Source organism: Xyrauchen texanus, chromosome 30 (assembly GCF_025860055.1).
Source record: "Xyrauchen texanus isolate HMW12.3.18 chromosome 30, RBS_HiC_50CHRs, whole genome shotgun sequence".
NCBI lineage: Eukaryota > Metazoa > Chordata > Actinopteri > Cypriniformes > Catostomidae > Xyrauchen > Xyrauchen texanus.
The window spans coordinates 4,314,791-4,338,685 of record NC_068305.1 but is presented as its reverse complement, the minus strand read 5'-3'; the positions used below and the strand labels follow the sequence as shown (position 1 = coordinate 4,338,685).

The following is a 23,895-nucleotide window of genomic DNA, read 5'->3' as shown; positions in this document are numbered from 1 at the left end:
TATGGTCATGAAGGCTGGGTCATGACCGAAAGAACTAGGTCGCGAGTACAAGCGGCCGAAATGGGCTTCCTCAGAAGGGTGGTGGGCTTCTCCCTTAGAGATAGGGTGAGGAGCTCAGTCATCCGTGATGAGCTCGGAGTAGATCCGCTGCTCCTTTGCATCGAAAGGAGCCAGTTGAGGTGGTTTGGGCATCTGGTAAGGATGCCCCCTGGCCGCCTCCCTAGGGAGGTATTTCAGGCACGTCCAGCTGGGAGGAGGCCTCGGGGAAGACCCAGGATTAGGTGGAGAGATTACATCTCCACACTGGCCTGGGAACGCCTCGGGGTCCCCCAGTCAGAGCTGGTTAATGTGGCTCGGGATAGGGAAGTTTGGGGCCCCCTGCTGGAGCAGCTGCCCCCGCGACCCGACTTCGGATAAGCGGTTGAAGATGGATGGATGCATGGATAATTCAGAATAGACATCTAGACAGGTGTTTTGAACACAGTCAATTCAAAGACCAAAAATAGAAAAATCCCCTTTCAAATCTTTATTAGATTATGTTTCAGTCAAAGACCTTCTTCAGACATTCAATTAATGGTGCTTAATGCTGTAGTGTGTAAATTTTTTGGGGTTAAAATCAGGGACTAAAAACTAAATGTTTTTTTACTTCATTCGCTCTGAGCAGAAACAGTTTTTTTTTTCGTTCTGTTTCATGTTCCTCAGCCTCCTTTCCATATTGTAACCGGTTAGAACTAAATAAAACAAGGGCATGGGCTCTTTTTAAAATGACAGTACACTGTGCTAAGGGTGGGTGTAATACCTGTTGCAGTGTTTCCAGATCTCACAAGAGAAACAAGCTCAAAACAACCCTTAACAAATTAACCCAAAATAAGCATAAGCAAAAATAAAATATTATTATGATTTTTTTATAAAGTAATGTATTTTAAATAAATATATACTTAACATTAAATATTTGTCCAAAAATATTTCAAATATTTACATAATATTTAAAATTAATTAATAACCATATAACTCTCATGCATGCACATACAAACTGTGTGTGCGTTGACTTAACGTCACCTTTGGTGGGTCGAATACATTCTATTAATTAAGCTTTTTTTAAACTAGCAGTTCTTGTTTTCGTTCCATTAACAAATTTTAGTCCCTGGTTAAAATACTTTCTCCAATCCCAGCTTAATATGCAGAGACAACTAATAAAGAAGCCATTCATAAGTTAATTTCCTCAAACTGTAAACAGTATATCTCTGTGGCACTATAAAATTCCTCTGTTTTTAGCATCAGTCCAGCCCGACATGACATCACTGACTCATGGTGTGATTCAGGGGTGGGATTATCTGTTTGTTCGATCAATGACAGACAGGGCATTATAAAAAAAGGCTGTATGACAACTAGAGCCCTACCGATATGAGATTTTTGAGGCCGATATCGATTTTAGAGGGGGAAAATTCACCGATTACCGATATGGTCGCCGATATAGTTTGTCTTTGAGCTTGAATGAAAACAGACCTTTTCTATGTGGATTGTGCACCGATATGATGGCAAAGGTACTCCAAAGGCTGCTTTCTTAAATATTTTTATCAAGGACTATTTTACATTATTATTCATTGTCAACAAAATCAAGAAATTAACACTGAGAAAGTAATGAATAAATAAAAATACAATAAATAGCTTATTAAACATTAGTACTGTCTGTTCAGTATCATTCAGTTGCTGACCATTTAAATAAAAATACACCTTACAATTACTGTTTAGTTATCATTCAAATGCTGACTATTTTAATACTGCCAGTTAATAAGGTTCAGGTTGTAAAACTAGAAGCATTTACGCCTGCCGAGTCAAGAGATGAACAGCGTCAGCGGTGTTACACTGTATTCTGCTATACAAGTTCAGGGGAAACTTTCAAAAGTGGAAAAACAGACTTTTAAACATTTTATAAATGCAATGACTGGAATTGTTCAGTTGAAGGGGGTACCAAACTGCGAATCCTGAGCAAAACAGTTTGCTGACCACTCAGTTCACAAGCAATGAAAGTAGCTACATTGTTAGCTAGTTAGCTATAAGCCCATTGTCACGGAGAGTAAAAGATTGACTGTTTATTTTACTTTCCAGCATTGCATTTCACCAACTAGATAACTACTTAGCATGAAATCAACACTCAACAGACACAATCCACCACCGCACCGTTGTCTGCTGAGCTGCAGAAAGATGCTCTGATGTTTACATTTCAATATGCTACTTTACTTACTGCACTGACAAGCTATAGCTGGCTAACAGCAAACGAATGTGATAAACATAAGTGACATGGTTGTCAGGGACAGGGTTAACGTTATATTAGTTATATTGAAAAGGCAAAATTATGGGGTTATTGTTTATTAACTTTCCAGTATTTATTTCACAAACTAGTTAGCAGCTAACTGAGAAGGCACTGCTTTACTCTGCACCGCTTAACTCCTCCCTGTCTGCAGAGCCACCGGCAGCTCAGCTATGTAAACAGTGGAGTCGGAGCACGTTCTGCTGGACAAACTGTTATGACAGCAATTCAAGCATTGTTTTCTGCATTATATGTTCTGAAAAAAAGTTTTCATATCTTCGCATATCAGTAAACGTATACGCCGATAACGATATATCGGTGAAAGATTTATATTGATAAATCGGTCAGGCACTAATGGCAACAGTAGGTCTACAATACGCTTTACAAATAAAACATTTTAGAATTATTAATATAAAGTGCTAAATAGGGTTTACAGAATGCTTGAGGTATGCGGGAAATGGACAGTGATTCTGCAAGAATAAATGTAAATTACAGGGAAAAAACAATAAACTATTTATAAATGGTTGGAACTCACTAACATACACAGTAGCTAAGAAAGTAAATTTAAAATTGTTCTCTTAAATATTACCAAAATTTTAATTAAATTCAAATTTGAAAGACATTTAGGATGAGTTAAAAGCTACAAGATAATTGTTTTTTGGAACTCAATTTTTAAGTTATTTTTGGAAATTCTCTTTGAAGCAATCTTACAGCATGACTATCATGTCTGTTCTCCCCTACAAAGTGCCCTTCAGAGGGTGATTTATCCCATTTGGAACACAGGGTTAGCCAGCTTAATTTCTAAAATCTTAAGTTAAAAAGTAAATTGGCAAAAGAAATGCTATACAATAAACATTTCTGTGTTACCATGGTGCACTACCAAAGACACAAGCTTCATAATACCGGCAATAATAACAAGTGTTTCTGATTAAATACAGTTGTATGTGCGTACCTAACGCTTATGCAGCGAGGCACTGATAAAAGAGCAAGACACAACAGCGAAAGACCTCCACCCAAGGGGTTGTTCACTATGAATGTGTATTTTTACAATGTAAGTTTGCACTAGATGGACTGTCAGCCTCTCGTTCAGGAGCGCTGCGTTGTTAGACATAGTGTCCATGTAAAATGAACATTCACCATTTTAAGCTCCTCCCAAGACACCTCCGTTCTGTTTTAATCAGATTTTAGCCCTAAAATGCAATTTGGTTCATTTTGTGTGTCGCTGTTGTCACTGCTTGGCACACATCCAAAATTCGAATGCACAATTTTAGCATTGAAGTGTTTTATTTTACATTCTACAAATATTCTAATTTTAATTTGACAGCCCTAATACACAAATCCCACAGAAAGTCCTGGAAGGTCCAATTTATGCACAGATTACTTCCATTTAACTTGTATATTTGCTTCATCAAGTTTCATTAAGGAGACCTAATGCTCTAGCATCGTTTGTTGTTGTTGTTGTTTTTTATCTAATGCAATTACATTCAGACATTTTTAAAGGAAAAGTTCACTTACCCTGATGCCATCCCAGATGTGGATGACTGTCTGTCTTCAGCCAAACACAAATAAATATTTTTAGAAACGTATATAGCTCTGTCAGGTCCTTATATTGCAAGTAAAAGGCTGCCAGCACTTTGACTGTCAAAATCACATTTTGGCAGCATAAAAGTAATCCACACGACTCTGAAGCGAATCGATATTAACTTTAAATAGTCGCTTCCGTCCAGGACTCTGCTGTTTGAAATGGCCAAAACACTCGCGTTACTTTCATTCTTCTGTTGTAAATAAGTGCCGCTTCCTAATTCTAGCGTGAACTCGCCGACATGCTTATGTCACTCAACTGCTACATGATGCGTCAACTGCTGGGAGGATGCGCTTTTTAAAAGTAAATAATGTTTTAACTTATTTATTTTTCACACAAACGTATCGATTTGCTTCAGAAGACATTAATTGATCGACTGGAGTTGCATGGATTACTACTTTGCTGCCTAAATTCGACTTTTGTACCAACACAGTGCTGGCAACCGTTTACTTGCATTATAAGGACCTGACAGAGCTCTGTCTTTTAAAAAACTTTATTTGCGTTCTGCTGAAGAAAGACAGTCATACACATCTGGGATGGCATCAGGGTAAGTAAATAATGAGAGAAGTTTTATTTTGGGTAAACTATTTCTTAAAGTGCAACAATTATTAAGTGACCAAAAAATGTCCTGGGCTTCTGAATATATTTGTCACCCAGGATAAACGGACAAAAACATCTATGTATAAAATGTATATAAAGATGTATATTAAATGATGGATTTTTGTATAATTCTCATACCGTTTGTTATTGTTGTACATGGACTCCCAGTGAAGCAACACACTCAATGAGTGAGTCGCCGCTCCCCAATCGAACAAGTTATCTGATCATGAGTCCAGCTCCAACACAGGGAGTCGTGGTTCAGGGCCGTATCTTCCAGCATGCACGCGTCTCTGCTCCAATCAGAAAGCTGGAACAAAGGTACAGCTCTGACTTTGCATAATCAAAATTAGCCAATTAAATGAGTGATAATTAAATTTCAGATATTTGATACCTAATAGGCTGTTATGTGCCCTACTAGAAAGAAGAGCATTGACAACAGTGCCATCTTGAACTTTAAAAAGTACAGCTTTACACTGTGTCCAGACTGCAAATTTTATTTTTTTTTATGTCTTAATTTTGTTTATAGAATAGTTTTTTACTTCATAATTGTTTTACTTTTAATTATAATGATTTTGTTTTTTAATTTAGAAAACAAACCCCTCCATGTGTTTTTTTATTTTTTTATTTTATCTGTCCATTGGTTACTGTAAATTGTTTTGGCTACTATATACTAGATAAATTGAGGTCATTTACTCTGAGGACACAGCAGTTTATTCACTTTTTTTATGAAGTTCTTCCTCACTTTCTCTTGGTGATGTTCATAGTAGCAAAATCTCTACCGGTTGACACTTTGGGTTCCAAAACCTAGTGAGCTGCCTTGCTGTCTCCTGCCTACATAGGCTACCTGAAATGGAGCCTCATAAGAGATTGATTTGGAACACTCTACTCTATATGTGTGCAACATTTCAAATAGCACTCCTCACACTCAGCACACGGGATGCCTGATTCGCAATTGTTTTTATTACAGGAGGCGCTAGAGGAGCAATGAGCATATTAAATAAACATTAAATAAACAACGTGCACACATTATGGTGATGGTCATTTTCAGGTTGAATCTGTAATCTGCTCTTATGACCTCATCTTTTAAGTGTACATTTTTATATTGGTGCTACTATATATCAGTGAATATGGTATAAATTCATGTAAACATCTGTGTTAAGTACAAATGCCTTTTGCTCTTCCTATCACATGCTTGTCTACTTGAGCACGAGTAGACAGCATTTCTGTGTGTGCACAGCAACTTAACGCATGATAGATGCGGCATGCTTTTGTTATGGACTACAGAGAATAAGCTCTAAACTTAAAAAAAAGCCTGATAAGGTGCAGTTTACCCTTAGTGTAAAGTAGTAATAATCTAAATTCTTTCAACACTGAAAATTCTGTAACTAGACTGAACCATGAATCAACGCATGACTTTAAATAAAGCTTTGAAATGGATACATTAGGCATTAATAAAGCATGATCTTGCTTCGGTTTAGAATTCAGCATTATATATAATTAGGGCTGTGGGACATTGTTCACGTTTTTCACAGTAATAATTACTAAGGTACCCCTGACCCTTTCCTAACCCTAATTCTAACCCTGTCTTCTAATTGACAGATTCATACAAATATGTCAAGCGTCCTTAAACTTATAGTTCAGCTGTAAACCATTTTCTGTCATAATTTTCCCACCTTCCTGTTGTTCCAAATTCTTGTGACTTTCTGTATTTTGTGGAACCCAAAATGTTAGGGACTGATAGTTTGTCACCATTCCCTTTCAAAATATGGAGGAAAAAATCTAACATTGTAAAAATTGAGGTTTCCATTTTACAGCAACCATTAAATGAAGGAAAGGAAAACCGTCATATAAAACCTTTTTTACATCAGAACAAAGCTAAGATGTATATACGGTCTACGGCAGGGTGGTCAAACACAATGGATGACATGAGGAAAACATTTCCTGAAGTGTATTTAATGTATCGTTCTTATGCTGTGTGTTGATGTGTGTCTCCTGCAGATCTGATTTGATCCAGCGAGTGGAGATGGAAAGCATTGTTCTCACCTGTCCTGAGATTATAGGTAAGTTTTTGAAGCACTCCTATGTGCTCTTGAGTTTCCATAATGGACAATGAGTACTGTAGTGAGTAGAGTAGTGTACGTGGATGGTAAGCTACCAAATTATTGTATGTATACTTCATGATGTTTACATTGCAAAGCCATTGAAATAATCATTAAATGCTGTTGAAAAGACCAGTTAAAACCAGCATATACTGGTTGGCTTGTTCTAGCTTGTCGCCCAGCCTGATCATAGCTGGTCAGGCTGGTTTTAAAGGGAGTTTTAACCCTTTTTTTTTTTTTTTAGCTGGTCAGGCTGGTCATGCTGATCTTAGCTGGTCAGGGTGGTCTTAGTTGGTCAGTCTGGTTTTAGGTGGTCAGGATGGTCTTAACTAGTCTCCCAGCCTGACCAGCTAAAAAGTTTTCAAACTCTCTCTGAAACCAGCTAAAGCCAGCCAACCAGCTTTAGCTGGTTTTAGCTGGTCTTTTCAGCAAGGATGTACAGCAGGAGTCTGCAACATTTTTGACATGAAGTAACATTTTTAAATTCCATTGTAAATCTCTGCCAAATCTCCTCCATAATGAAAGAAATAGATAGACATGCAGAATAAAACAACTTTTTTGATTCTTCATCTCGTGTGAGTGATCGATTTTATACTTGCATTTTAAAATGACTGTTGATTTCATTGAGTGCACCTTAAATTATGTTGATTTGAGTGTCACTGTCACTGTGTGTGTGGAGCGTTAAGGACCGTGTATGCCAGATTGATAATCTCAGCAGTTACCATTTATTTACACCAGGCAAGTAGGCTATAGTTCTGAAAGCAGGCTGTCATCTGCTCAACTGCACAGCTCGATCAATGCAAAGCAGATGCATTTACTCACACGACCCTCCACTGCAGCGCTGCTAAACCTGGTGTATGCCGCTCATTGAGTGGCTCATGATAAGCGGTGACCATGCTGCGAGCTTCTACTGACTAGCGCTGTTTAGTCACACTTTAATATTTGGCATGCAGCTACGAAGGACTTCAACATGTCAATAATTCATACTCTTGTGTGCGAGTGAGTGATTGTTACAAATGCAACCAATGGTGGATCAAACAATAATTTGCAGACCCACTGTGGACCCCCTGATGAAGACCCTTGATTTAAATTCAGCAACCTTGTGGTATATTATATATTAATTAAAATGTGACATTTTAATGCTTTTCAAATTTAAGGGAAAAATATGCACAACATTTGAATGCTAAAACTAGAATCTTGATATGTGCCAAGCACAGACGACTTCAGACCAATCACATTCTTGCACTATATAAGGCTAGACTCAAAGCAACAAATATGTTTAACAGAAAACATGTGCCTGGAGACCAGTTTTAAAGGTTGAATAGTTAATTTTTAACTCATCACAGCATCTAAAAAAAAAACAGTGCTCATGCACGTGACACTGAATAAACAACATGACAAAACAATCAAAGAAAATCAGCTGTAATGAATGAAAATCACTGTGGTAACACTGTTATTCTGAAGCTTGAGTCTGGGGTTGTAAACTGTGGCACCTGTGCAACACTATGTTAACGTTGCAGCCTCGTGAACTCTGTCAATGTCTATTTAGAAATAACAATTTTTAAAGACGAAAAAAATGATAATTTAAAGGAATATTTCGGGTTCAGTACAAGTTAAACTCAGTCGACAGTATTTGTGGCATAATGTTGATAAGCAAAAAAAAAGAAGCAGAAATCGAGGTTACAGTGAGACATTACAATGGCCGATTTTTTTTTTTTTTTTTTTGGGATGTTTTAAAAGCAGAAATGTGAAGCTTATAATTTAATGAAACCAATTTCATGCTTTTATAATTCGTGTATTTGAGCTGTTTTAGGGTTTGTTGAAATTTGATTGTCATGGCAACGAAGTTGTAAAATTTTATGTAACTTTACACAGAAAAGGTTAGTAAGTGATTTTATCACACTAAAATTATGTTTACAAGCATATTGTTTATGTCTTGTGGCTATACTGAAAAGTTAATATATTAAAGTAAAAAAAAAAAATTGGCACCATTCACTTCCATTGTAATGCCTCACTGTAACCCACATTTTTTTCTTTATTTATTTTTTGGTTTTATCTTTTTAAAGAAAGTCAGTCAAAATATATTTTTGTGTTAATCCATATTGTGCCATAAATGGTGTTGAATGAGCTTAACTTTTATTTAGCCCGAAATATTCCTTTTAATTCAAATTTTGGAAATATCAAAGGTCACTTGCATCGCCACCTGACCATAATAAAGAATATGGCTATGTCTCGTTTGGAAGGCTGCATCCTCCAGAGGTCGCATTTGTTGGCCGCATACATCATTGAGGCTGTCGAGTAGCACACTTTGTATGCGACCTTCTTTCACAGGAATTCTGAGGATGCATGAGTTGTATCTTTTGTGGGCACTCACAACCCACAGTTCTTTGCTTCAACGGAAATGTCTAAAATTTGCCCATAAATGTGATTTTCAAATGCAAGGAATGTTAATTCCCAAGTTGAAGTACCTCAGTAGATGAGTTCAGAGTATATAATATGTATAATTATATTAATATATAATTAAAATAAAGTATTAGACTAAATGTACACCTGTAAAGTCTATTTTCTTTTCTGTCTGTATCATTATAAATTTGACCTCATATATTCCCTTCCAAAGAGACTTTGTTACCTTCTCACTCAAAGCACTTGTGTTGTTAAAGTGTGGCGTGCTGTCATGGCAACTATGTACGTTTCCATTTTTTCCTACGAAGGCCGTCTCGTTAAAATGAGACTTGTTTAAAGGTGGACGCTCTGTATACTGCAGCCTTCAAAGGACACGTCCTACCTAGCACGCAGCCTTCGAAACGAGTGACGGCTTAAATCTGCCATCTGTGCAATTCAAGTTTGAAGTACCACCGGTTTTCACCAGGGGGCAGTAATCGAAACTCCAGCTGTATAGGAAACGTGCAGCTGTACTAACAACAAAACCACATCAGGCTTTCTTGTTGCTAACGACAGCACAAGAAGAGAATGCTCTGTTCAAACTCAGCTGGATGGAATGCAATTCTCAAGATTAGTTTTTCTGAGTTTCATAATATTTAACTTGACACAGTGACCTAAAAATGCTATTTTTGACACAACCAATGTGAGATGCTCCAAATGCGTCCATCTGACATACGTGTACATTGATATGTCCTTAGAAAAGCCCTCATAATAAATCTATATTGGACAGTTTGATGAATTCAGTCACAAAATGGGTTGCTGTGGACTGTAGGCCAATGCCAGACTTATGTTCAATAATTTGGAACTAAACAATATATTGGATTCCAAAGCCACTGGCTTATATATAATTATATAAATATAATTATATATAAATATGTAATCATATTATATTGAATTATTGTTAATTGGAGGCCATTTCGACAAAAAGTTTGTGATTTAGTTCAATGAATTAAGCAGCATATCATGTAATTAATTTGATTAAAAATGTATCAATTGACAGCCCTAATATTTGTAATACAGTGCTGCTTGAAAGTTTGTGAACTCTTTAGAATTTTCTATATTTCTGATTAAATATGACCTAAAAGTCCTAAAAGTAGATAAAGAGAACCTAATTAAACAAATGAGACAAAAAAAATTGTTTACATTTTCTTGAGTCTATCATCAGGAGAACACTGAACAACCATGGTGTGCTTGGTAGGGTTAACAGGAGAAAGCCAGTGCTCTCCAAAAAACAACATTGCTGCCCATCTGGAGTTTGCTAAATGTCACGTGAACAAGCTAGAATGGTATTGGAAACATGTTTTGTGGAAGGATGAGACCAAAATCTAACTTTTTGGTTTAAATGAGAAGCGTTATTTTTGGAGAAAGGAAAACACTGCATTCCAGCATTCCATTTGTGAAATATTGCAGTGGGTAGTATCATGGTTTGGGCCTGTTTTGCTTCATCTGAGCAAGAACAACTTGCCATCATTGATGAAACATTAAATTCTGAATTATACCACTGAATTCTGAAGGAAAATTTCAGAACAATTTGTTTAGTTGCAGTTATTGTTGCACAAGGGGGTCTCAAAGCCAAGGTTCACACACTTTTGCCACTCACACATATGTAATATTGGATAATTTTCCTCCATAAAGAAATAACCAAGTACAATATTTGTGTCTCATTTGTTTAACTGGATTCTCTTTATCTACTCGAGAAAATCTGATGGTGTTTTAGGTTGTATTTATGCAGAAATATAGAAAATTCTATATTTCAAGCACCACTGTATACTGGATATGTACAGAGTCTCCTGTCTCTCCTCAATAGTGTAGGAAACCTGGCTCTACTTAATGACTGTTCAATGCTTGATCTTCTGAAATAAGCCCTCTGAGATGCTGGAGATGTTTGATGAAAGTATGCATGTCTCTTTTTTTATGGTTTGTTACTAGATTCAGGAGACATCAGTGTGAAGAGACGTGTCCAGCAGAAACGCCGGCAGATGATTAATAGTCCTCCTCCTGAGGGCAAACCAGTCGAGGTGAGACCTTATACCCATGCATTTACCACATTCACTGAATGTGTTAAAGGGATAGTTCACCCAAAAATGATAATTCTCTCATTTATATACTATTATCACTGGCTTCCGGTAACGGCTGTCCGCACATTCACGAGAGAGTCGAGTTCTGGTGTATGGCGTAGCGTAAGCTCCGGTGAGAAATGACGAACGCGGGAGCACAGATGATAGATGAAGCCAGCGATTTATTGTTAATGAAGTTATAAATATGGATATTTTTCTTACAAAAAAGCATCGATTTGCTTCAGAAGGCCTTTATTAACCCCTTGGAGCTGTATGGATTACTTTTTTGATGGATGGATGTGCTTTTGTGGGCTTCAAAATCTAAGGTACTATTCACTCCCATTATAAAGATTGGATTATTTTTTAATATAACTTGAGAGAAGAAAGTCATATACTCCTAGGATGGCTTGTAGGTGAGTAAATTATGGGCTAATTTTCCTTTTTGGGTGAGCTAACCCTTTAATGTTAATCATTGTACATTGCAAAGGATAGGCTAAATGGAACTATTTACATGTGCAAAATGACACGTCAAGATAAATAAATTAAACCGATTAATGGGGTGGGTAAAAATTTAGATCTTGACACCGATTCTTAAATCCCAAGATCGATCTATTATTCTATGCGCAACCCTCTACTACTATGAGAGGAAATGACTCGCATTTGCAACCAAATTTCATGCCATGCTACTAACATGTTAAATAGGGGGCTGTTTGGCAACTGGGTGTTAAATATTAAGATTCAACTCATCGACGCTGGCTACCACCCCTGGAGTTTGCTAATTAGATTCCAAGGGCATGCTGAGTGACTTCAGCCAGGTCTCCAAAGCAACCAAATTGGCCCGGTTGCTAGGGATGTTCGTCACATGGGGTAACCACCTCGTTATCGCTATAATGTGGTTCGTTCTCGGTGGGGCGCGTGGTGAGTTGAGCGTGAAGTCTCCATACGCGTTATGTCTCCGTGGCTACGCGCTCAACAAGCCACATGATAAGATGCGTGGGTTGACGGTCATAGACGCGGATGCAGCTGGGATTCATCCTCTGCCACCCAGTCGCGTAGAGGCGAATCACTACGCGACAACGAGGACTTAAAAAGCACATTGTGAATTGGGCATTCCAAATTGGGAGAAAAAGGAACCCCCACCCCCCAATCATCTGTGATTGTGTAGTATAGTGGTGAATTATTCAGCATAGAGATCCTTTCACTGCATGTTAAGAGTAAAAGTTGTTCCGTGTAATGTCCAAAGACATTACAATGTCCCTCTGGTGTCCAAAGACGAGATCCACACGACCCGTTTGTCTCTGAAAAATGTCTGTTTTACTGTCTATCTGTTCTTTACAGTCAGTTAAAAACAGATAGATACCAACAAAAAAAGAGACATGTAATGCCATTCCAGCATAGCAGGAATGAGGTAAAGCCTTTAGAGTCCTCTTTTATTAACATATGCTCATACAGGTGCACTTAACCTAAATGCTGGTTTTCTTAAAGTGACACTACCAGTTTGTATCACGTGTTCAATAAATCAATGTATATACCTGTAAAATGGTCAAATTATGCATTAAACACATTTTTTTTTTTCACAAAAATAATATATGCTAAATGATATCATATTTATTGATTTAATAAATACATTTCAAAAAATCTAAAATGTGACAAATTATGAAACTAAAAAACAATTAGTAAAATAAAGATTCTTGTAATGTACCTTGTCCCCTGTGTTCAGTAATTACCAGAATTAGCTGGAAGAGAATTTCTTTCATATGCAAGCAAAAGGGAATTTATAACTGAAATAAACCTATTTGAATCAATATCGATTCGAATCAAGAGCTTGTGAATCAAAATCGAATTGAATCAGGATATCTGTATCAATACCCAGCCATACTGATTAATGTAGTTTTATGTAGCCTTCTGAACAAAGGGTTGGCTTTAAGTATACAACTAGTGACAATTTTGATCATGATTTATCTGTCGATTATTTATTTGATTTATTGATTAATCCGATAAAGGTCTAATTTTATTTCATGTCTTGTATTGACAAAGGATGTTTTTTTTTTTTTTTCAATCACGATTTTCCAATCTCCAAATTGAAGGCTGCAAAATAAGTATTGGATCAATGTATGCCATATATTGCGTGCTAGAAAGATCAAATATTTGTTTCAAATTCAATCCTTGCAATATCTTTTGCAGATAGCTTTTCATTATTAAAACAAAAACAACTGTTTGTCCACAATTTGGAAGCAGCAGGTCAACTTAAATTACTAAATTATAAATGGTATTAAAGAAAAAAACAAAAGCACACAGCACTCCATTTTGTTGTCACGAATGAAAACTCACTCACACTATAGAAGTTTAAAAATTGACTCGCTTTCTGTCAGGACAATCTGTTTTGAGAAATGGAAATTCTTGCTTTGCTTTATAACATTTACAGAAGAATGAGAGCAACAGCTCTCAAAATGCATTATACGTACTGCAGAAAGCACGTTGGGCCATATTTTCGTGGCATTTAATGCACTTTTAGCTCAAAAGATCAAGGAAAATGTGATTCTTCATGATATGAGCCCTGTTTAATGTTTAAAGTGTTTGTTCCTTTTCTCACTCAGAAGCACCCCCTTCTGCCTGATGATTACCTCTCCGTCTGTGGTAAATGTGGCCAGCCCAGTGAAGACCATGTCAAATGTGACTGCTGTGGATATGTCCTTCCCATTGAGACTCTGCCACCTCCTACCTCGCCCCTTGCCCCTCGCCCATCCATACGCTCGCAGCCCTCCCCTGCTCCACCCAGCCTTCAGATCAGCAAGACCTTCTATGGGCCCACCTCCGGGGGGCATTCACAGCAGCTGGATATTATGAACCCAGCAGTGCGGATCAGCCGCGGGAATATGCTCGTATCGCACAACGGAAGACCCGGTTCTGGCAGCTCGCCGTCTAATGGAGACAAACATGCCTCAGGCAAAAAACAACAGATCACCAAGTCGTGTGAATTAAACGACCCCAGTAAGTACACTATTCTTAAAACTTGTATTTTAGATTTTAGAGTTGTGACACAATAAATGACTTGCCAACATGTTTGCCTTTTTCTACTAATCTCTTTCTTGATTCATTCATTTGTTAGACTCCCAAATCTTAGTTTTAACAAAATTGAAATACAAATGCAAAATAACTGTTTATTTCTAAGATGGGGGGCCAGGCACAAAGGCGAAGCCAGATCCCCTCTGGCTTTTTGTGCCTTAAAAACTTTTAAAGCCATTAAAAATAAGTTTTAATAAGAGTTATGTCTGCTCTGTTGAAATCTGAAATTTTCTTATCATTTGTTAACAGGCTGTTGCAGTCAGTGATTGCAATAAAAATCAAATTTATTTCCAAATAAGTAAAAATCGGTAATGGAAGCAATAAGAAATCTGAATCATTGAGAGGAACTGGAACTAGAATCATTAAATTCTTTACAATTCCCATTCGCAAATTAGATAGAATAGACTCTTTTAACCTCCAGTGCTGTTAAAATATGATTGTGTTGACCAGATCAGCTACAATAGGATACGCTGAAATACTTAGCTACTCCTGAGGGTCCTGAGAAATTTAGGATTTGATCCGTGATATTTTTGTGTATTTATGAAATGCAGTCGTGCTGTCCAGTGATGAGGACGAGGAGAGCGATAACATCTGCAGCACAGGAACTGTTAACCGTTTGGACAGCGTCTCTCCACGGCCCGCTGACTCTGCCCACTCATCTCCAGCTCCCTCTGGTGGTCGTGTGGAGGCGGGGGAGGCAGCTAGTGAACAGGAGAACCATATCAGTGACTTCTTCACAGAGATAAATCACAGAAGCCTGGTGCCCAGGAGAAATCGCATGAGAGATCCAGTATGTTACGTCTGAAGGATTGAGATGCCTCTCATTAGCAATTGGAAGTAGCAAAGTTTAAGATCACAGCTGTAAACTAATGGCTATTGTTTATATAAAAATAGATTAGGTCTAGCCCTTCAATATGTCCCACCCCAACTTTGTGTTTCAATTGGAAGTACATCAAAACAGGAAATAACACTGAACACTGCATAAACTCATTTCATGGGGTCTTTAATGATAGGTTGAGGCTTGTAAGCGTAAATATATTTGTCAAGAATCTTAAAGGAATAGTTCACCCTAAAATAAAAATTCTCATCATTTACTCCATTTACTTTATGCCATCCCAGATGTGTATGACACTTTTTCTTCTGCTGAAGATTTTTTTCCACTTAAGATTTATAGATAAGATTTTCATATAGATACAAAGTAAATTTCAGCTCTGTAGGTTCATGCAATGCAAATGAATGGTGACCAAAATTGTGAACCTCCAAAAAACATATAAAGTCAGCATAAAAGTTATCTATGGAACTCCAGTGGTTTAATCCATTTCTTCTGAAGCAATCCAATCATTTTTTTTGGTTTGTTTTTTGAGAACAGACCAAAATTTAGCCTCTTTTTCACTGTACATAGCAATCCTGATTTCAAGCTCGATTACACTTCCTAGCACCATCTATCGCACTGCGCATGTGTCAAGCTCTGGGAAGTGTAACAAAGCTTGAAATTATGATTGTGTCTAGAGATGGCAATGGCAAGATGTACAGTGACAAATTTGTCTGTTCTTAACCCAAACAGATTAGTTTTATGTTGCTTTTATGTACTTTTTAGAAATTCTAACTTTTGGTCACCATTCACTTGCATTGTGTGTACCTACAGAGCTGAAATATTCTTCTAAAAACCTTAATTTGTTTTCTGCAGAAGAAATCAAGCCATACACATCTGCGATGGCATGAGGGAAAGTAACTGATGAGAGAATTTTCATTTTTGAGTGAACTATACCTTTAAAGCTTGCTCTTGTTAAATTATTTAGAAATACATGTAAATCACTCATTATTAGAGACTGGAAAGAATGTATACATGCATTCATTTACCATTTTCAAGCATGTATGGAGCTGTAAACATTGATGAGATGTACAGGATGGATGGTGGGATTATAATTTGCTTAAAGGGCTATAGAATGTGTTACTGTGGTAATGTATCCTTTTTGAAGTGTGCGTTTTTCCTCCGATAGTTTGGGAACACAGTGTGTGAAGATCCATCTCCGTTTAAAAAGATGAAGGTGGCCCATATGCAGAAATTAGACAGTATTATTCTGGAGTGTCGCAGCGTGAGGATCGGTACTCTACGCAGGATGGTCACCAAACCTGTTGTTGTGAGACTTAAACCAAACACACTTTATATATGTCAACCTGTTTTGTCACATTTAGGGGTGGGATTCTGAATTCTGCAGATGCAGGTCTTTTCATCTAGTGCAACCTGATTTGTGAATGAATGTCCACAGAGTTTGAACAGCTGTCGTTCTCAAAGTTATACCCGTCTTTTACATCTTTGAATTTAATACATTTTTTAACTGTTTTGCAATTTTTTTAAATTAAATAACAATTCCTATCTGTAACTACTATACATTTTAAATGTAAACTTAACATTGAGAATGTGTATTTCACATTAAAGTAATAATAATTATGGGGGGAGTGGGGGTGGATGTGATTAATTATTATCCTTAAAATAATCTTACACTGCAAAAATACAAGGGTCCTATTAGTAGACTTTTTTTTCCCCTTTATAATATAAATGGAATTGTGACCTGAACACACCTTCGTGAGATTAACCTATTACTCTCTGGTTGTTCAGATTGAAAAGAATATACAACATTTAAAAAAGTTAAGTATCATTTTTAAGCATATTTGTTTAATGTATATTTGGGACAAATTATTTAAGAGGTGGAGGGGTGCTTCCTCAAAAGTACACAAATAATCATATATGGAATTGTTAGACCCATAATCATTAAGTGGAATTGGAATCAAAATCGCTAAATTCTGTATGATTTCCATCCCTAATTAGATTATCTTATTTGTGAGATATGAAATTGATGAAATTGTGTAATATAGTTCACTGAACTATGCTTCTACATAGATACATTCTACAGGTGAAACTCGAAAAATTAGAATATCGTGCAAAAGTTCATTAATTTCAGTAATTCAACTTAAAAGGTGAAACTAATATATTATATAGACTCATTACAAGCAAAGTAAGATATTTCAAGCCTTTATTTGATATAATTTTGATGATTATGGCTTACAGCTTATGAAAACCCCAAATTCAGAATCTCAGAAAATTAGAATATTACATGAAATCAATAAAAAAAAGGATTTTAAATACAGAAATGTCGGCCCTCTGAAAAGTATAATCATGCATATGTACTCAGTACTGGGTTTTGGCCCCTTTTGCATTAATTACTGCCTCAATGTGGTGTGGCATGGATGCTATCAGCCTGTGGCACTGCTGAGGTGTTATGGAAGACCAAGATGCTTCAATAGCGGCCTTCAGCTCTTCTGCATTGTTTGGTCTCATGTCTCTCATCTTTCTCTTAGCAATGCCCCATAGATTCTCTATGGGGTTCAGGTCAAGCGAGTTTGCTGGCCAATCAAGCACAGTAATACCATGGTCATTGAACCAGGTTTTGGTACTTTTGGCAGTGTGGGCAGGTGCCAAGTCCTGCTGGAAAATGAAGTCAGCATCTCCATAAAGCTTGTCTGCTGAAGGAAGCGTGAAGTGCTCTAAAATGTCCCGGTAGACGGCTGCGTTGACTCTGGACTTAATAAAGCACAGTGGACCAACACCAGCCGATGACATGGCTCCCCAAACCAACACAGACTGTGGAAACTTCACACTGGACTTCAAGCATCTTGGATTGTGTGCCTCTCCATTCTTCCTCCAGACTCTGGGACCTTGGTTTCCAAATGAGATGCAAAATTTGAGAGGACTGAAAAGAGGACTTTGGACCACTGAGCAACAGACCAGTTCTTTTTTTCTTTAGCCCAGGTAAGACGCTTCTGACGTTGTTTGTTGTTCAGGAGCGGCTTGACAAGAGGAATACGACATTTGAAGCCTCAGTCCACTCCTTGTGAAGCTCCCCCACACATTTGAATGGCCTTTTCCTGACAATCCTCTCCAGGCTACGGTCATCCCTGCTGCTTGTGCACCTTTTTTTTTCCACACTTTTCCCTTCCACTTAACTTTCTATTAATGTGCTTTGATACAGCACTTTGAGAACATCCAACTTCTTTTGCAATTACCTTTTGAGGCTTTCCCTCCTTGTGGAGGGTGTCAATGATGGTTTTCGGCACAACTGTCAGGTCAGCAGTCTTCCCCATGATTGTGAATTCAACTGAACCAGACTGAGAGACCATTTAAAGGCTCAGGAACCCTTTTCAGGTGTTTTGGATTAATTAGCTGATTAGAGTGTGACACTTTGAGCCTACAATACTGAACCTTTTCACAATATTCTAATTTTCTGAGATTCTGAATTTGAGGTTTTCATAAGCTGTAAGCCATAATCATAAAAATTATATCAAATAAAGGCTTGAAATATCTTACTTTGCTTGTAATGAGTCTATATAATATATTAGTTTCACCTTTTAAGTTGAATTACTGAAATTAATGAACTTTTGCACGATATTCTAATTTTTGAGTTTCACCTGTATATCATCGTATGTTTTCTGTTCTTAAATAGCAAATTTCTTATGCTTTTTGTTTTATTTGCATAGTTTACAGTGGAGTACATTCAGCTTGAGACAGAAGGTAAGATGCTCCTTCAAATGTAAAAAACAAATATATATATATATATACATACACATACACAGACATTAATTCAAAATGTACTGTCCTAGTGAGTAACACAGTCTCTCCCTGTGCTACTTCCCTGCCATCAGCTCATCTCACGTATCTGTCTGTTTAAAAAGCCTCCTCACCAGCTAGAAGCTAAAAGTGCAAGAAGGATGGATGTTATATATTTATTAAGTTGATCAGGTCTGAGAGAACACAAAATCTAATGTAACCAAATGCTACAATCTTGTTAATAATAATATTAACAAATAATATCTGAATGAGTAACCTTAATGTTAAATAAAACATTATTAATGATACAATAATAATTTTACGTGAACCAGTTTTAGTGTTTGAATCATATCTCTGATTAAGTTTCATTATGAAATGTTTTTTTTTTTTCAATTGGCATGAAGGAGTTGCTAAGTTTTATGTAAAGGGAGAGTTGAGGCAAAAATTTAATTATCCTATAATTTACTCACCCTCATGCCATCCCAGATGTGTATGACTTTCTACAGCAGAACACAAGATTTTTAGAAAAATATCTTCGCTCTATAGGTCCAAACATTGAAAGTGAATGGTGATCAGACCTTTGTTGCTCCAAAAAGTATTTTTCTTTTTTTTCTTTTTTTTATCTAAATCTCTGCAATCATTTTCACGTCTGAAAATCACATATGTTACCTGTTGAATTTCACTTTCACATCTAAAAGCTACAAAGTTCAGATCACTACAGAGCTGAGATATTCTTCTAAAATCTTCATTTTTGTTGTGCTGAAGAAAGTCATACACATCTGGTATGGCATGAGGGTGAATAAATTATGAGAGAATTTTCATTTTTGGGTGAACTATCTTTTTAAGCTGCTCATTCCAAATCTGGAGAAATGCTGTCATCTCTTCCATGTCGATGCATTAGTTTTGTAGGCTATGTTAATTTAATAGCCAAAATATTTGGAAATATGTGAATGAGGAAAAAAACAAACAATTTCTAGTAACAATACACATACACAAAAATGCCCCTGGAAATCTCCCTAAAAATGGAAAAGTTGATTTCTGACCCAGGGTCCATCTGACCTATACAGGAATTGAGAAAAGTAACTCAAGTAGCTCTTTTGAGCTGTGTAAGGGGGGAATTCCTCTCCATTTTCATAAATTTTTGGCCTTGTGTGTGTGTATGTGTATGTATATATATATATAGATATATATATTTATATTTATACATTTTGTCGATATACTTTACTGTATACAATATACATTACTGTTAAATGGGACTTGTCATTTTCATAATGGTTCATTATTGCTTAGTCGTGCTGTAGTGATGTGTAACAGTGAGTTGTGCCATTTCTGCCATGTGTTTGAAGGTCATGAGGTGGACGTGTTGGAGAATGTGCGTTTGAGGTCTTCAGAGCTCATCAGATGCGAGTGGTGTACCGTGAGGAAGCTGCCGGTTCTCTTCCTGCAGACCAGCGATGAGGAGTGCCAGCACTTACGGGCTCAGCTGCAGATGATGCAGGACAGTGAGGGGTTTTGGTACGACTGCAGTGGCAATGGTGAGTATCACCACTATAGCATATCTCACTCATTTGACCCTAACAATTCAAGATTCATGTGATGTAAAGATTTAGAGCAAATTACATATTTCAGAGATGAGATTTGTATGACTTTACCACATATTTCCTAATCAATAACATAAATAGAACAGTGGTAAATCATTAAAGACTTGTGCTGATGCTGAAGATTGAAGTGATTAAGTTTATATCCCTATATGATAAATATATATATTAGGGATGCGGTTATGCCCATATCCGATTATTTAGAATGACATCTGCCGATAGTTTTGTGGTTTTGCTTTATTTATACCTTGTTTCAAATGACTGATAACACAACTTTGAAAGAAATGATAACTTTATTCTCTCTGTATCAACATGTTTTCCATGTTTCAGAGTAACTGGTCTCAGTTATAAACAGAAAACACATTAATTCACATTAACATTCTTAACTCACATTAACTGAATTCTGAACATTACATTTGTGAGATTTCTTAACTTTATATGATGTTCCTAACTCACATTAACTGAATTCTGAATAGCCTCCTGTTGTGCTCACAATCACTCATCATTTCCCTTATTTAAGTGTGTGGGGTAAATTTTTCTTTACAAACAAAAGCATCTCTGCTTTATCACAGCTCAGTCTGTTTCTTTTCTCATTCATTACATTAGATGCAGAGCTAAAAATCCTTTCACAATCTATGCTAGTGCAATGTGCCTAAAAGTATTTTCTCAAATGGCTTTGATTAGTGGCCTAGTACATAAGTGTGCTCTCTTGCCTGGGAATTATGGGCTCTGCCAGATAACCAACAACTTCCTGTGAAGACACACTCACCTTCTGCGTCATGGTACTGTTTTTCTGAATGATCTCTTTGAGCAGGTCAGAGAAAGATGCTGTATTTGATCCACTTGTGTCTATGCAAGCCTTCTTTTGCTGTTGTACGATGTCTTAAGTAAAGCATAACGTAGAAAAATATTTATAAAAACTCACTCACAGCAGACTACTGAATTATTGAATATTAATATTTCTTTATTAAAATGTACTTGACTAAAACAAAAGCCTTTTTAAGTGACTTTATACATTCTACACACCATCTCTCCCCCCAGCAGGATCGAATTTCAAAATCTCCGCAACTAGCATTGAGTTTGTCATTTCGTGTCAGCATCAAAAAACGTGTCTTTAAACTCATATCAAGGACCATTGCAATACAGAATAGGTGGTTGAAGTGTTTATAAACTGCCTCTAGTAATGTTTCTCTTCTGTTGTTGTTTTAACTCCTTGGTCACTGTTGGCTTCTTTGCTGAGTATTTCTCACTTGTTGCCACTGGGAGTGTAATAAGGGCTACACGCTTTCTCGTGAGATAAGCAAATGACTGGAGAATGGATGAAGAGGGTTTGTTTCTTGACTCCACAGGTGCTACTGTTGATGCTGTTTGCTCAGTAATCATTTAATAAAGATGTTTGAATTATACCTCATCTTTTATTCCACATTATTATGATACCTGTGCCTAGCGGAGACTGGGATGCTGCTACCGCAGATGATCATAAAAACCGCTTCACGCAGGACGGGCCGGTTTAGTGTAAATGAAGCGCTTGATGCATGTAAGCAAACTGAGCTCTGCGCTTTTCTGTTACTCTATGTTTGAGATGTAGTTTTGGAGCACAGAGCCGCTCTGAAAACACTGTAATAAACGTAATGTAGACTGGGCAGAGCAGCGCAGATAAACTTTGAAGTGAGCAGACTATTTATGCATTTAATGAAATCGCAGCACTTTGCAATTTAATAATCGCATGAGGTCATATCGCGATTTTGATTTTATTTCAATTACTTGTGCAGCCCTAAATGAAATATTTATGTTTAAATACTTATAAATCATATATATATATATATATATATATATATATATATATATATATATAATCACAAAAAATAATTCAGATAATTAAAATATATTACACTATTGTGGCTCATGAGTAAATCATTGATTAGACAATACAGAGATAAGCTTTAGAATCCAATATATTGTTTTTTTCACATATTATTGAACATAAGCCAGTCATTTGCCTACAGTTTGCAGATTTCCATTTTACAACTGAATCTGTCTGAGATAGATTTATTTAAGGATGCATCAATGTACACATGCGTCATATGGACACTTTTGTAGCATGTCACTTTGGTTGCGTTGTGTCATAAGCACTGTGTCATCTTAAACGGTGTGAATGGCACTGAAATAACGTGTTAAATCAACAGCCCTAATTTTAAGTTTGTTATGAGCTGGATCTTGGTTTCCTTAAAAAGGGTGAAGTGATTAAGACTAGATTATTCTCTTTGGGTTTCAGACACGTAGATCATGTTTAAGCATCAGAGTCTGTATTGGGTGCTTTAGGTGCAAAACTAATGTAGGAAACTTATCCAAGATGTAATCTTTATTTGTCTTATTTCGATGGGCAGGATCACTGAATGAAACATTGATGACAAATACACTTATTATTATAACTTCATTGAATAAAAGGTAATAATCAGCCATATCCGTTTACATAAGGCTTTATTTGAGTGTGTTTGAGAGTGCATACCACGATGCCAGGATGTTAGAATAACGTACAAGTGCCATCTTTAAGTTATAGCGTAAAAGAACAGCTGAATTGTTTTTCACCGGTTGTATAAAACAAAGCATCCGAAAGAACTGGTTCACGGAAATTAATGGGAATTCCCTTCAGCTTCTCAGAACTGCCAGCGAGGGCCACTTCACGCTCTTGATTTGGTAAAAGCCGTTGACAATTTTGCTACCAAGTATTTTGATAAGATCTGACTGTCTACTCTTTTGTTTCTTTTCTCATCCTGCTGTTATTCTCTAGATGATGAGAAGTATATCGTGTTAATTTTTGAGGAAGGCCCCACGATGACTGAGCAGATGATTCTGGAGGACATCCTTGGCGAGATTGGACGAAACAATGGACTGACAAATTTCCCTTCAAAGATCACATTTGATGAGGCCAACATCAGGCTGGTGGAGTACAATAAAGCCTCCAAAGAGAAGGAAAAGGTCATTTTGGGATACTGTTACTTAGGGCTGGGCTATATGGTTACAAAATATTATATCTTGATATTTTTTAGCCTATTGATGATATTCAATATACCTGTATATCTCTAAAAAAAAAATTAAATACAGTATTTACTCTTATATGGCTGAAAAGTGATTTTATCCAAACAGCTTTTGTAGCCAAATAGATTGAGTATTTTAAAGGCATTAAATAAAAAAGTATGCATAGCAGCTTAATAAAAAAAGAACAAGGTGTGCAAAAACTAATCTACTTTTTTTTGGAGCCCTGTTGAACATTGGGTCCCATAGTAATAATTTAGTTTATTATTATACTATAATACTGAATTATCATTAATATGTCAAAGATTAGATTTGTTTATTTAAAATGTAATGAGTCCTATTTACTTCAAATTCACCTGGAGCTTTTATTTTGACATTGAAAGTACAGCGTGTTGTTCACAATGTTCTGCATCGGGTGAAAAACCGTCATCGCCTTTTCTGTTATACTGTGCCAACTTTGGTTTGTATAATAGCTTTTTGTGGTAACTAATGTTTAGA

General features: G+C 36.6%; 1 protein-coding gene across 5 annotated transcripts in view; it reads left to right on the top strand.

Moving 5' to 3' along the window:
• senp6a (SUMO specific peptidase 6a) overlaps positions 1 to 23,895 on the top strand; it is a 64,308-nt gene that overhangs the window by 16,339 nt on the left and 24,074 nt on the right. For 3 of the 5 annotated variants that reach the window (XM_052098577.1, XM_052098576.1, XM_052098573.1), the window contains 9 exons: positions 4,662 to 4,811; positions 6,492 to 6,553; positions 10,964 to 11,052; positions 13,689 to 14,082; positions 14,709 to 14,947; positions 16,158 to 16,298; positions 18,694 to 18,727; positions 20,110 to 20,298; positions 23,153 to 23,340. In XM_052098577.1, coding sequence (XP_051954537.1) covers positions 4,678 to 4,811; positions 6,492 to 6,553; positions 10,964 to 11,052; positions 13,689 to 14,082; positions 14,709 to 14,947; positions 16,158 to 16,298; positions 18,694 to 18,727; positions 20,110 to 20,298; positions 23,153 to 23,340 — 1,470 coding nt within the window. In that variant the 5' untranslated portion in view covers positions 4,662 to 4,677. The remainder of the gene's footprint in view (positions 1 to 4,661; positions 4,812 to 6,491; positions 6,554 to 10,963; positions 11,053 to 13,688; positions 14,083 to 14,708; positions 14,948 to 16,157; positions 16,299 to 18,693; positions 18,728 to 20,109; positions 20,299 to 23,152; positions 23,341 to 23,895) is intronic. The other 2 variants (XM_052098575.1, XM_052098578.1) reach the window with 2 other exon arrangements.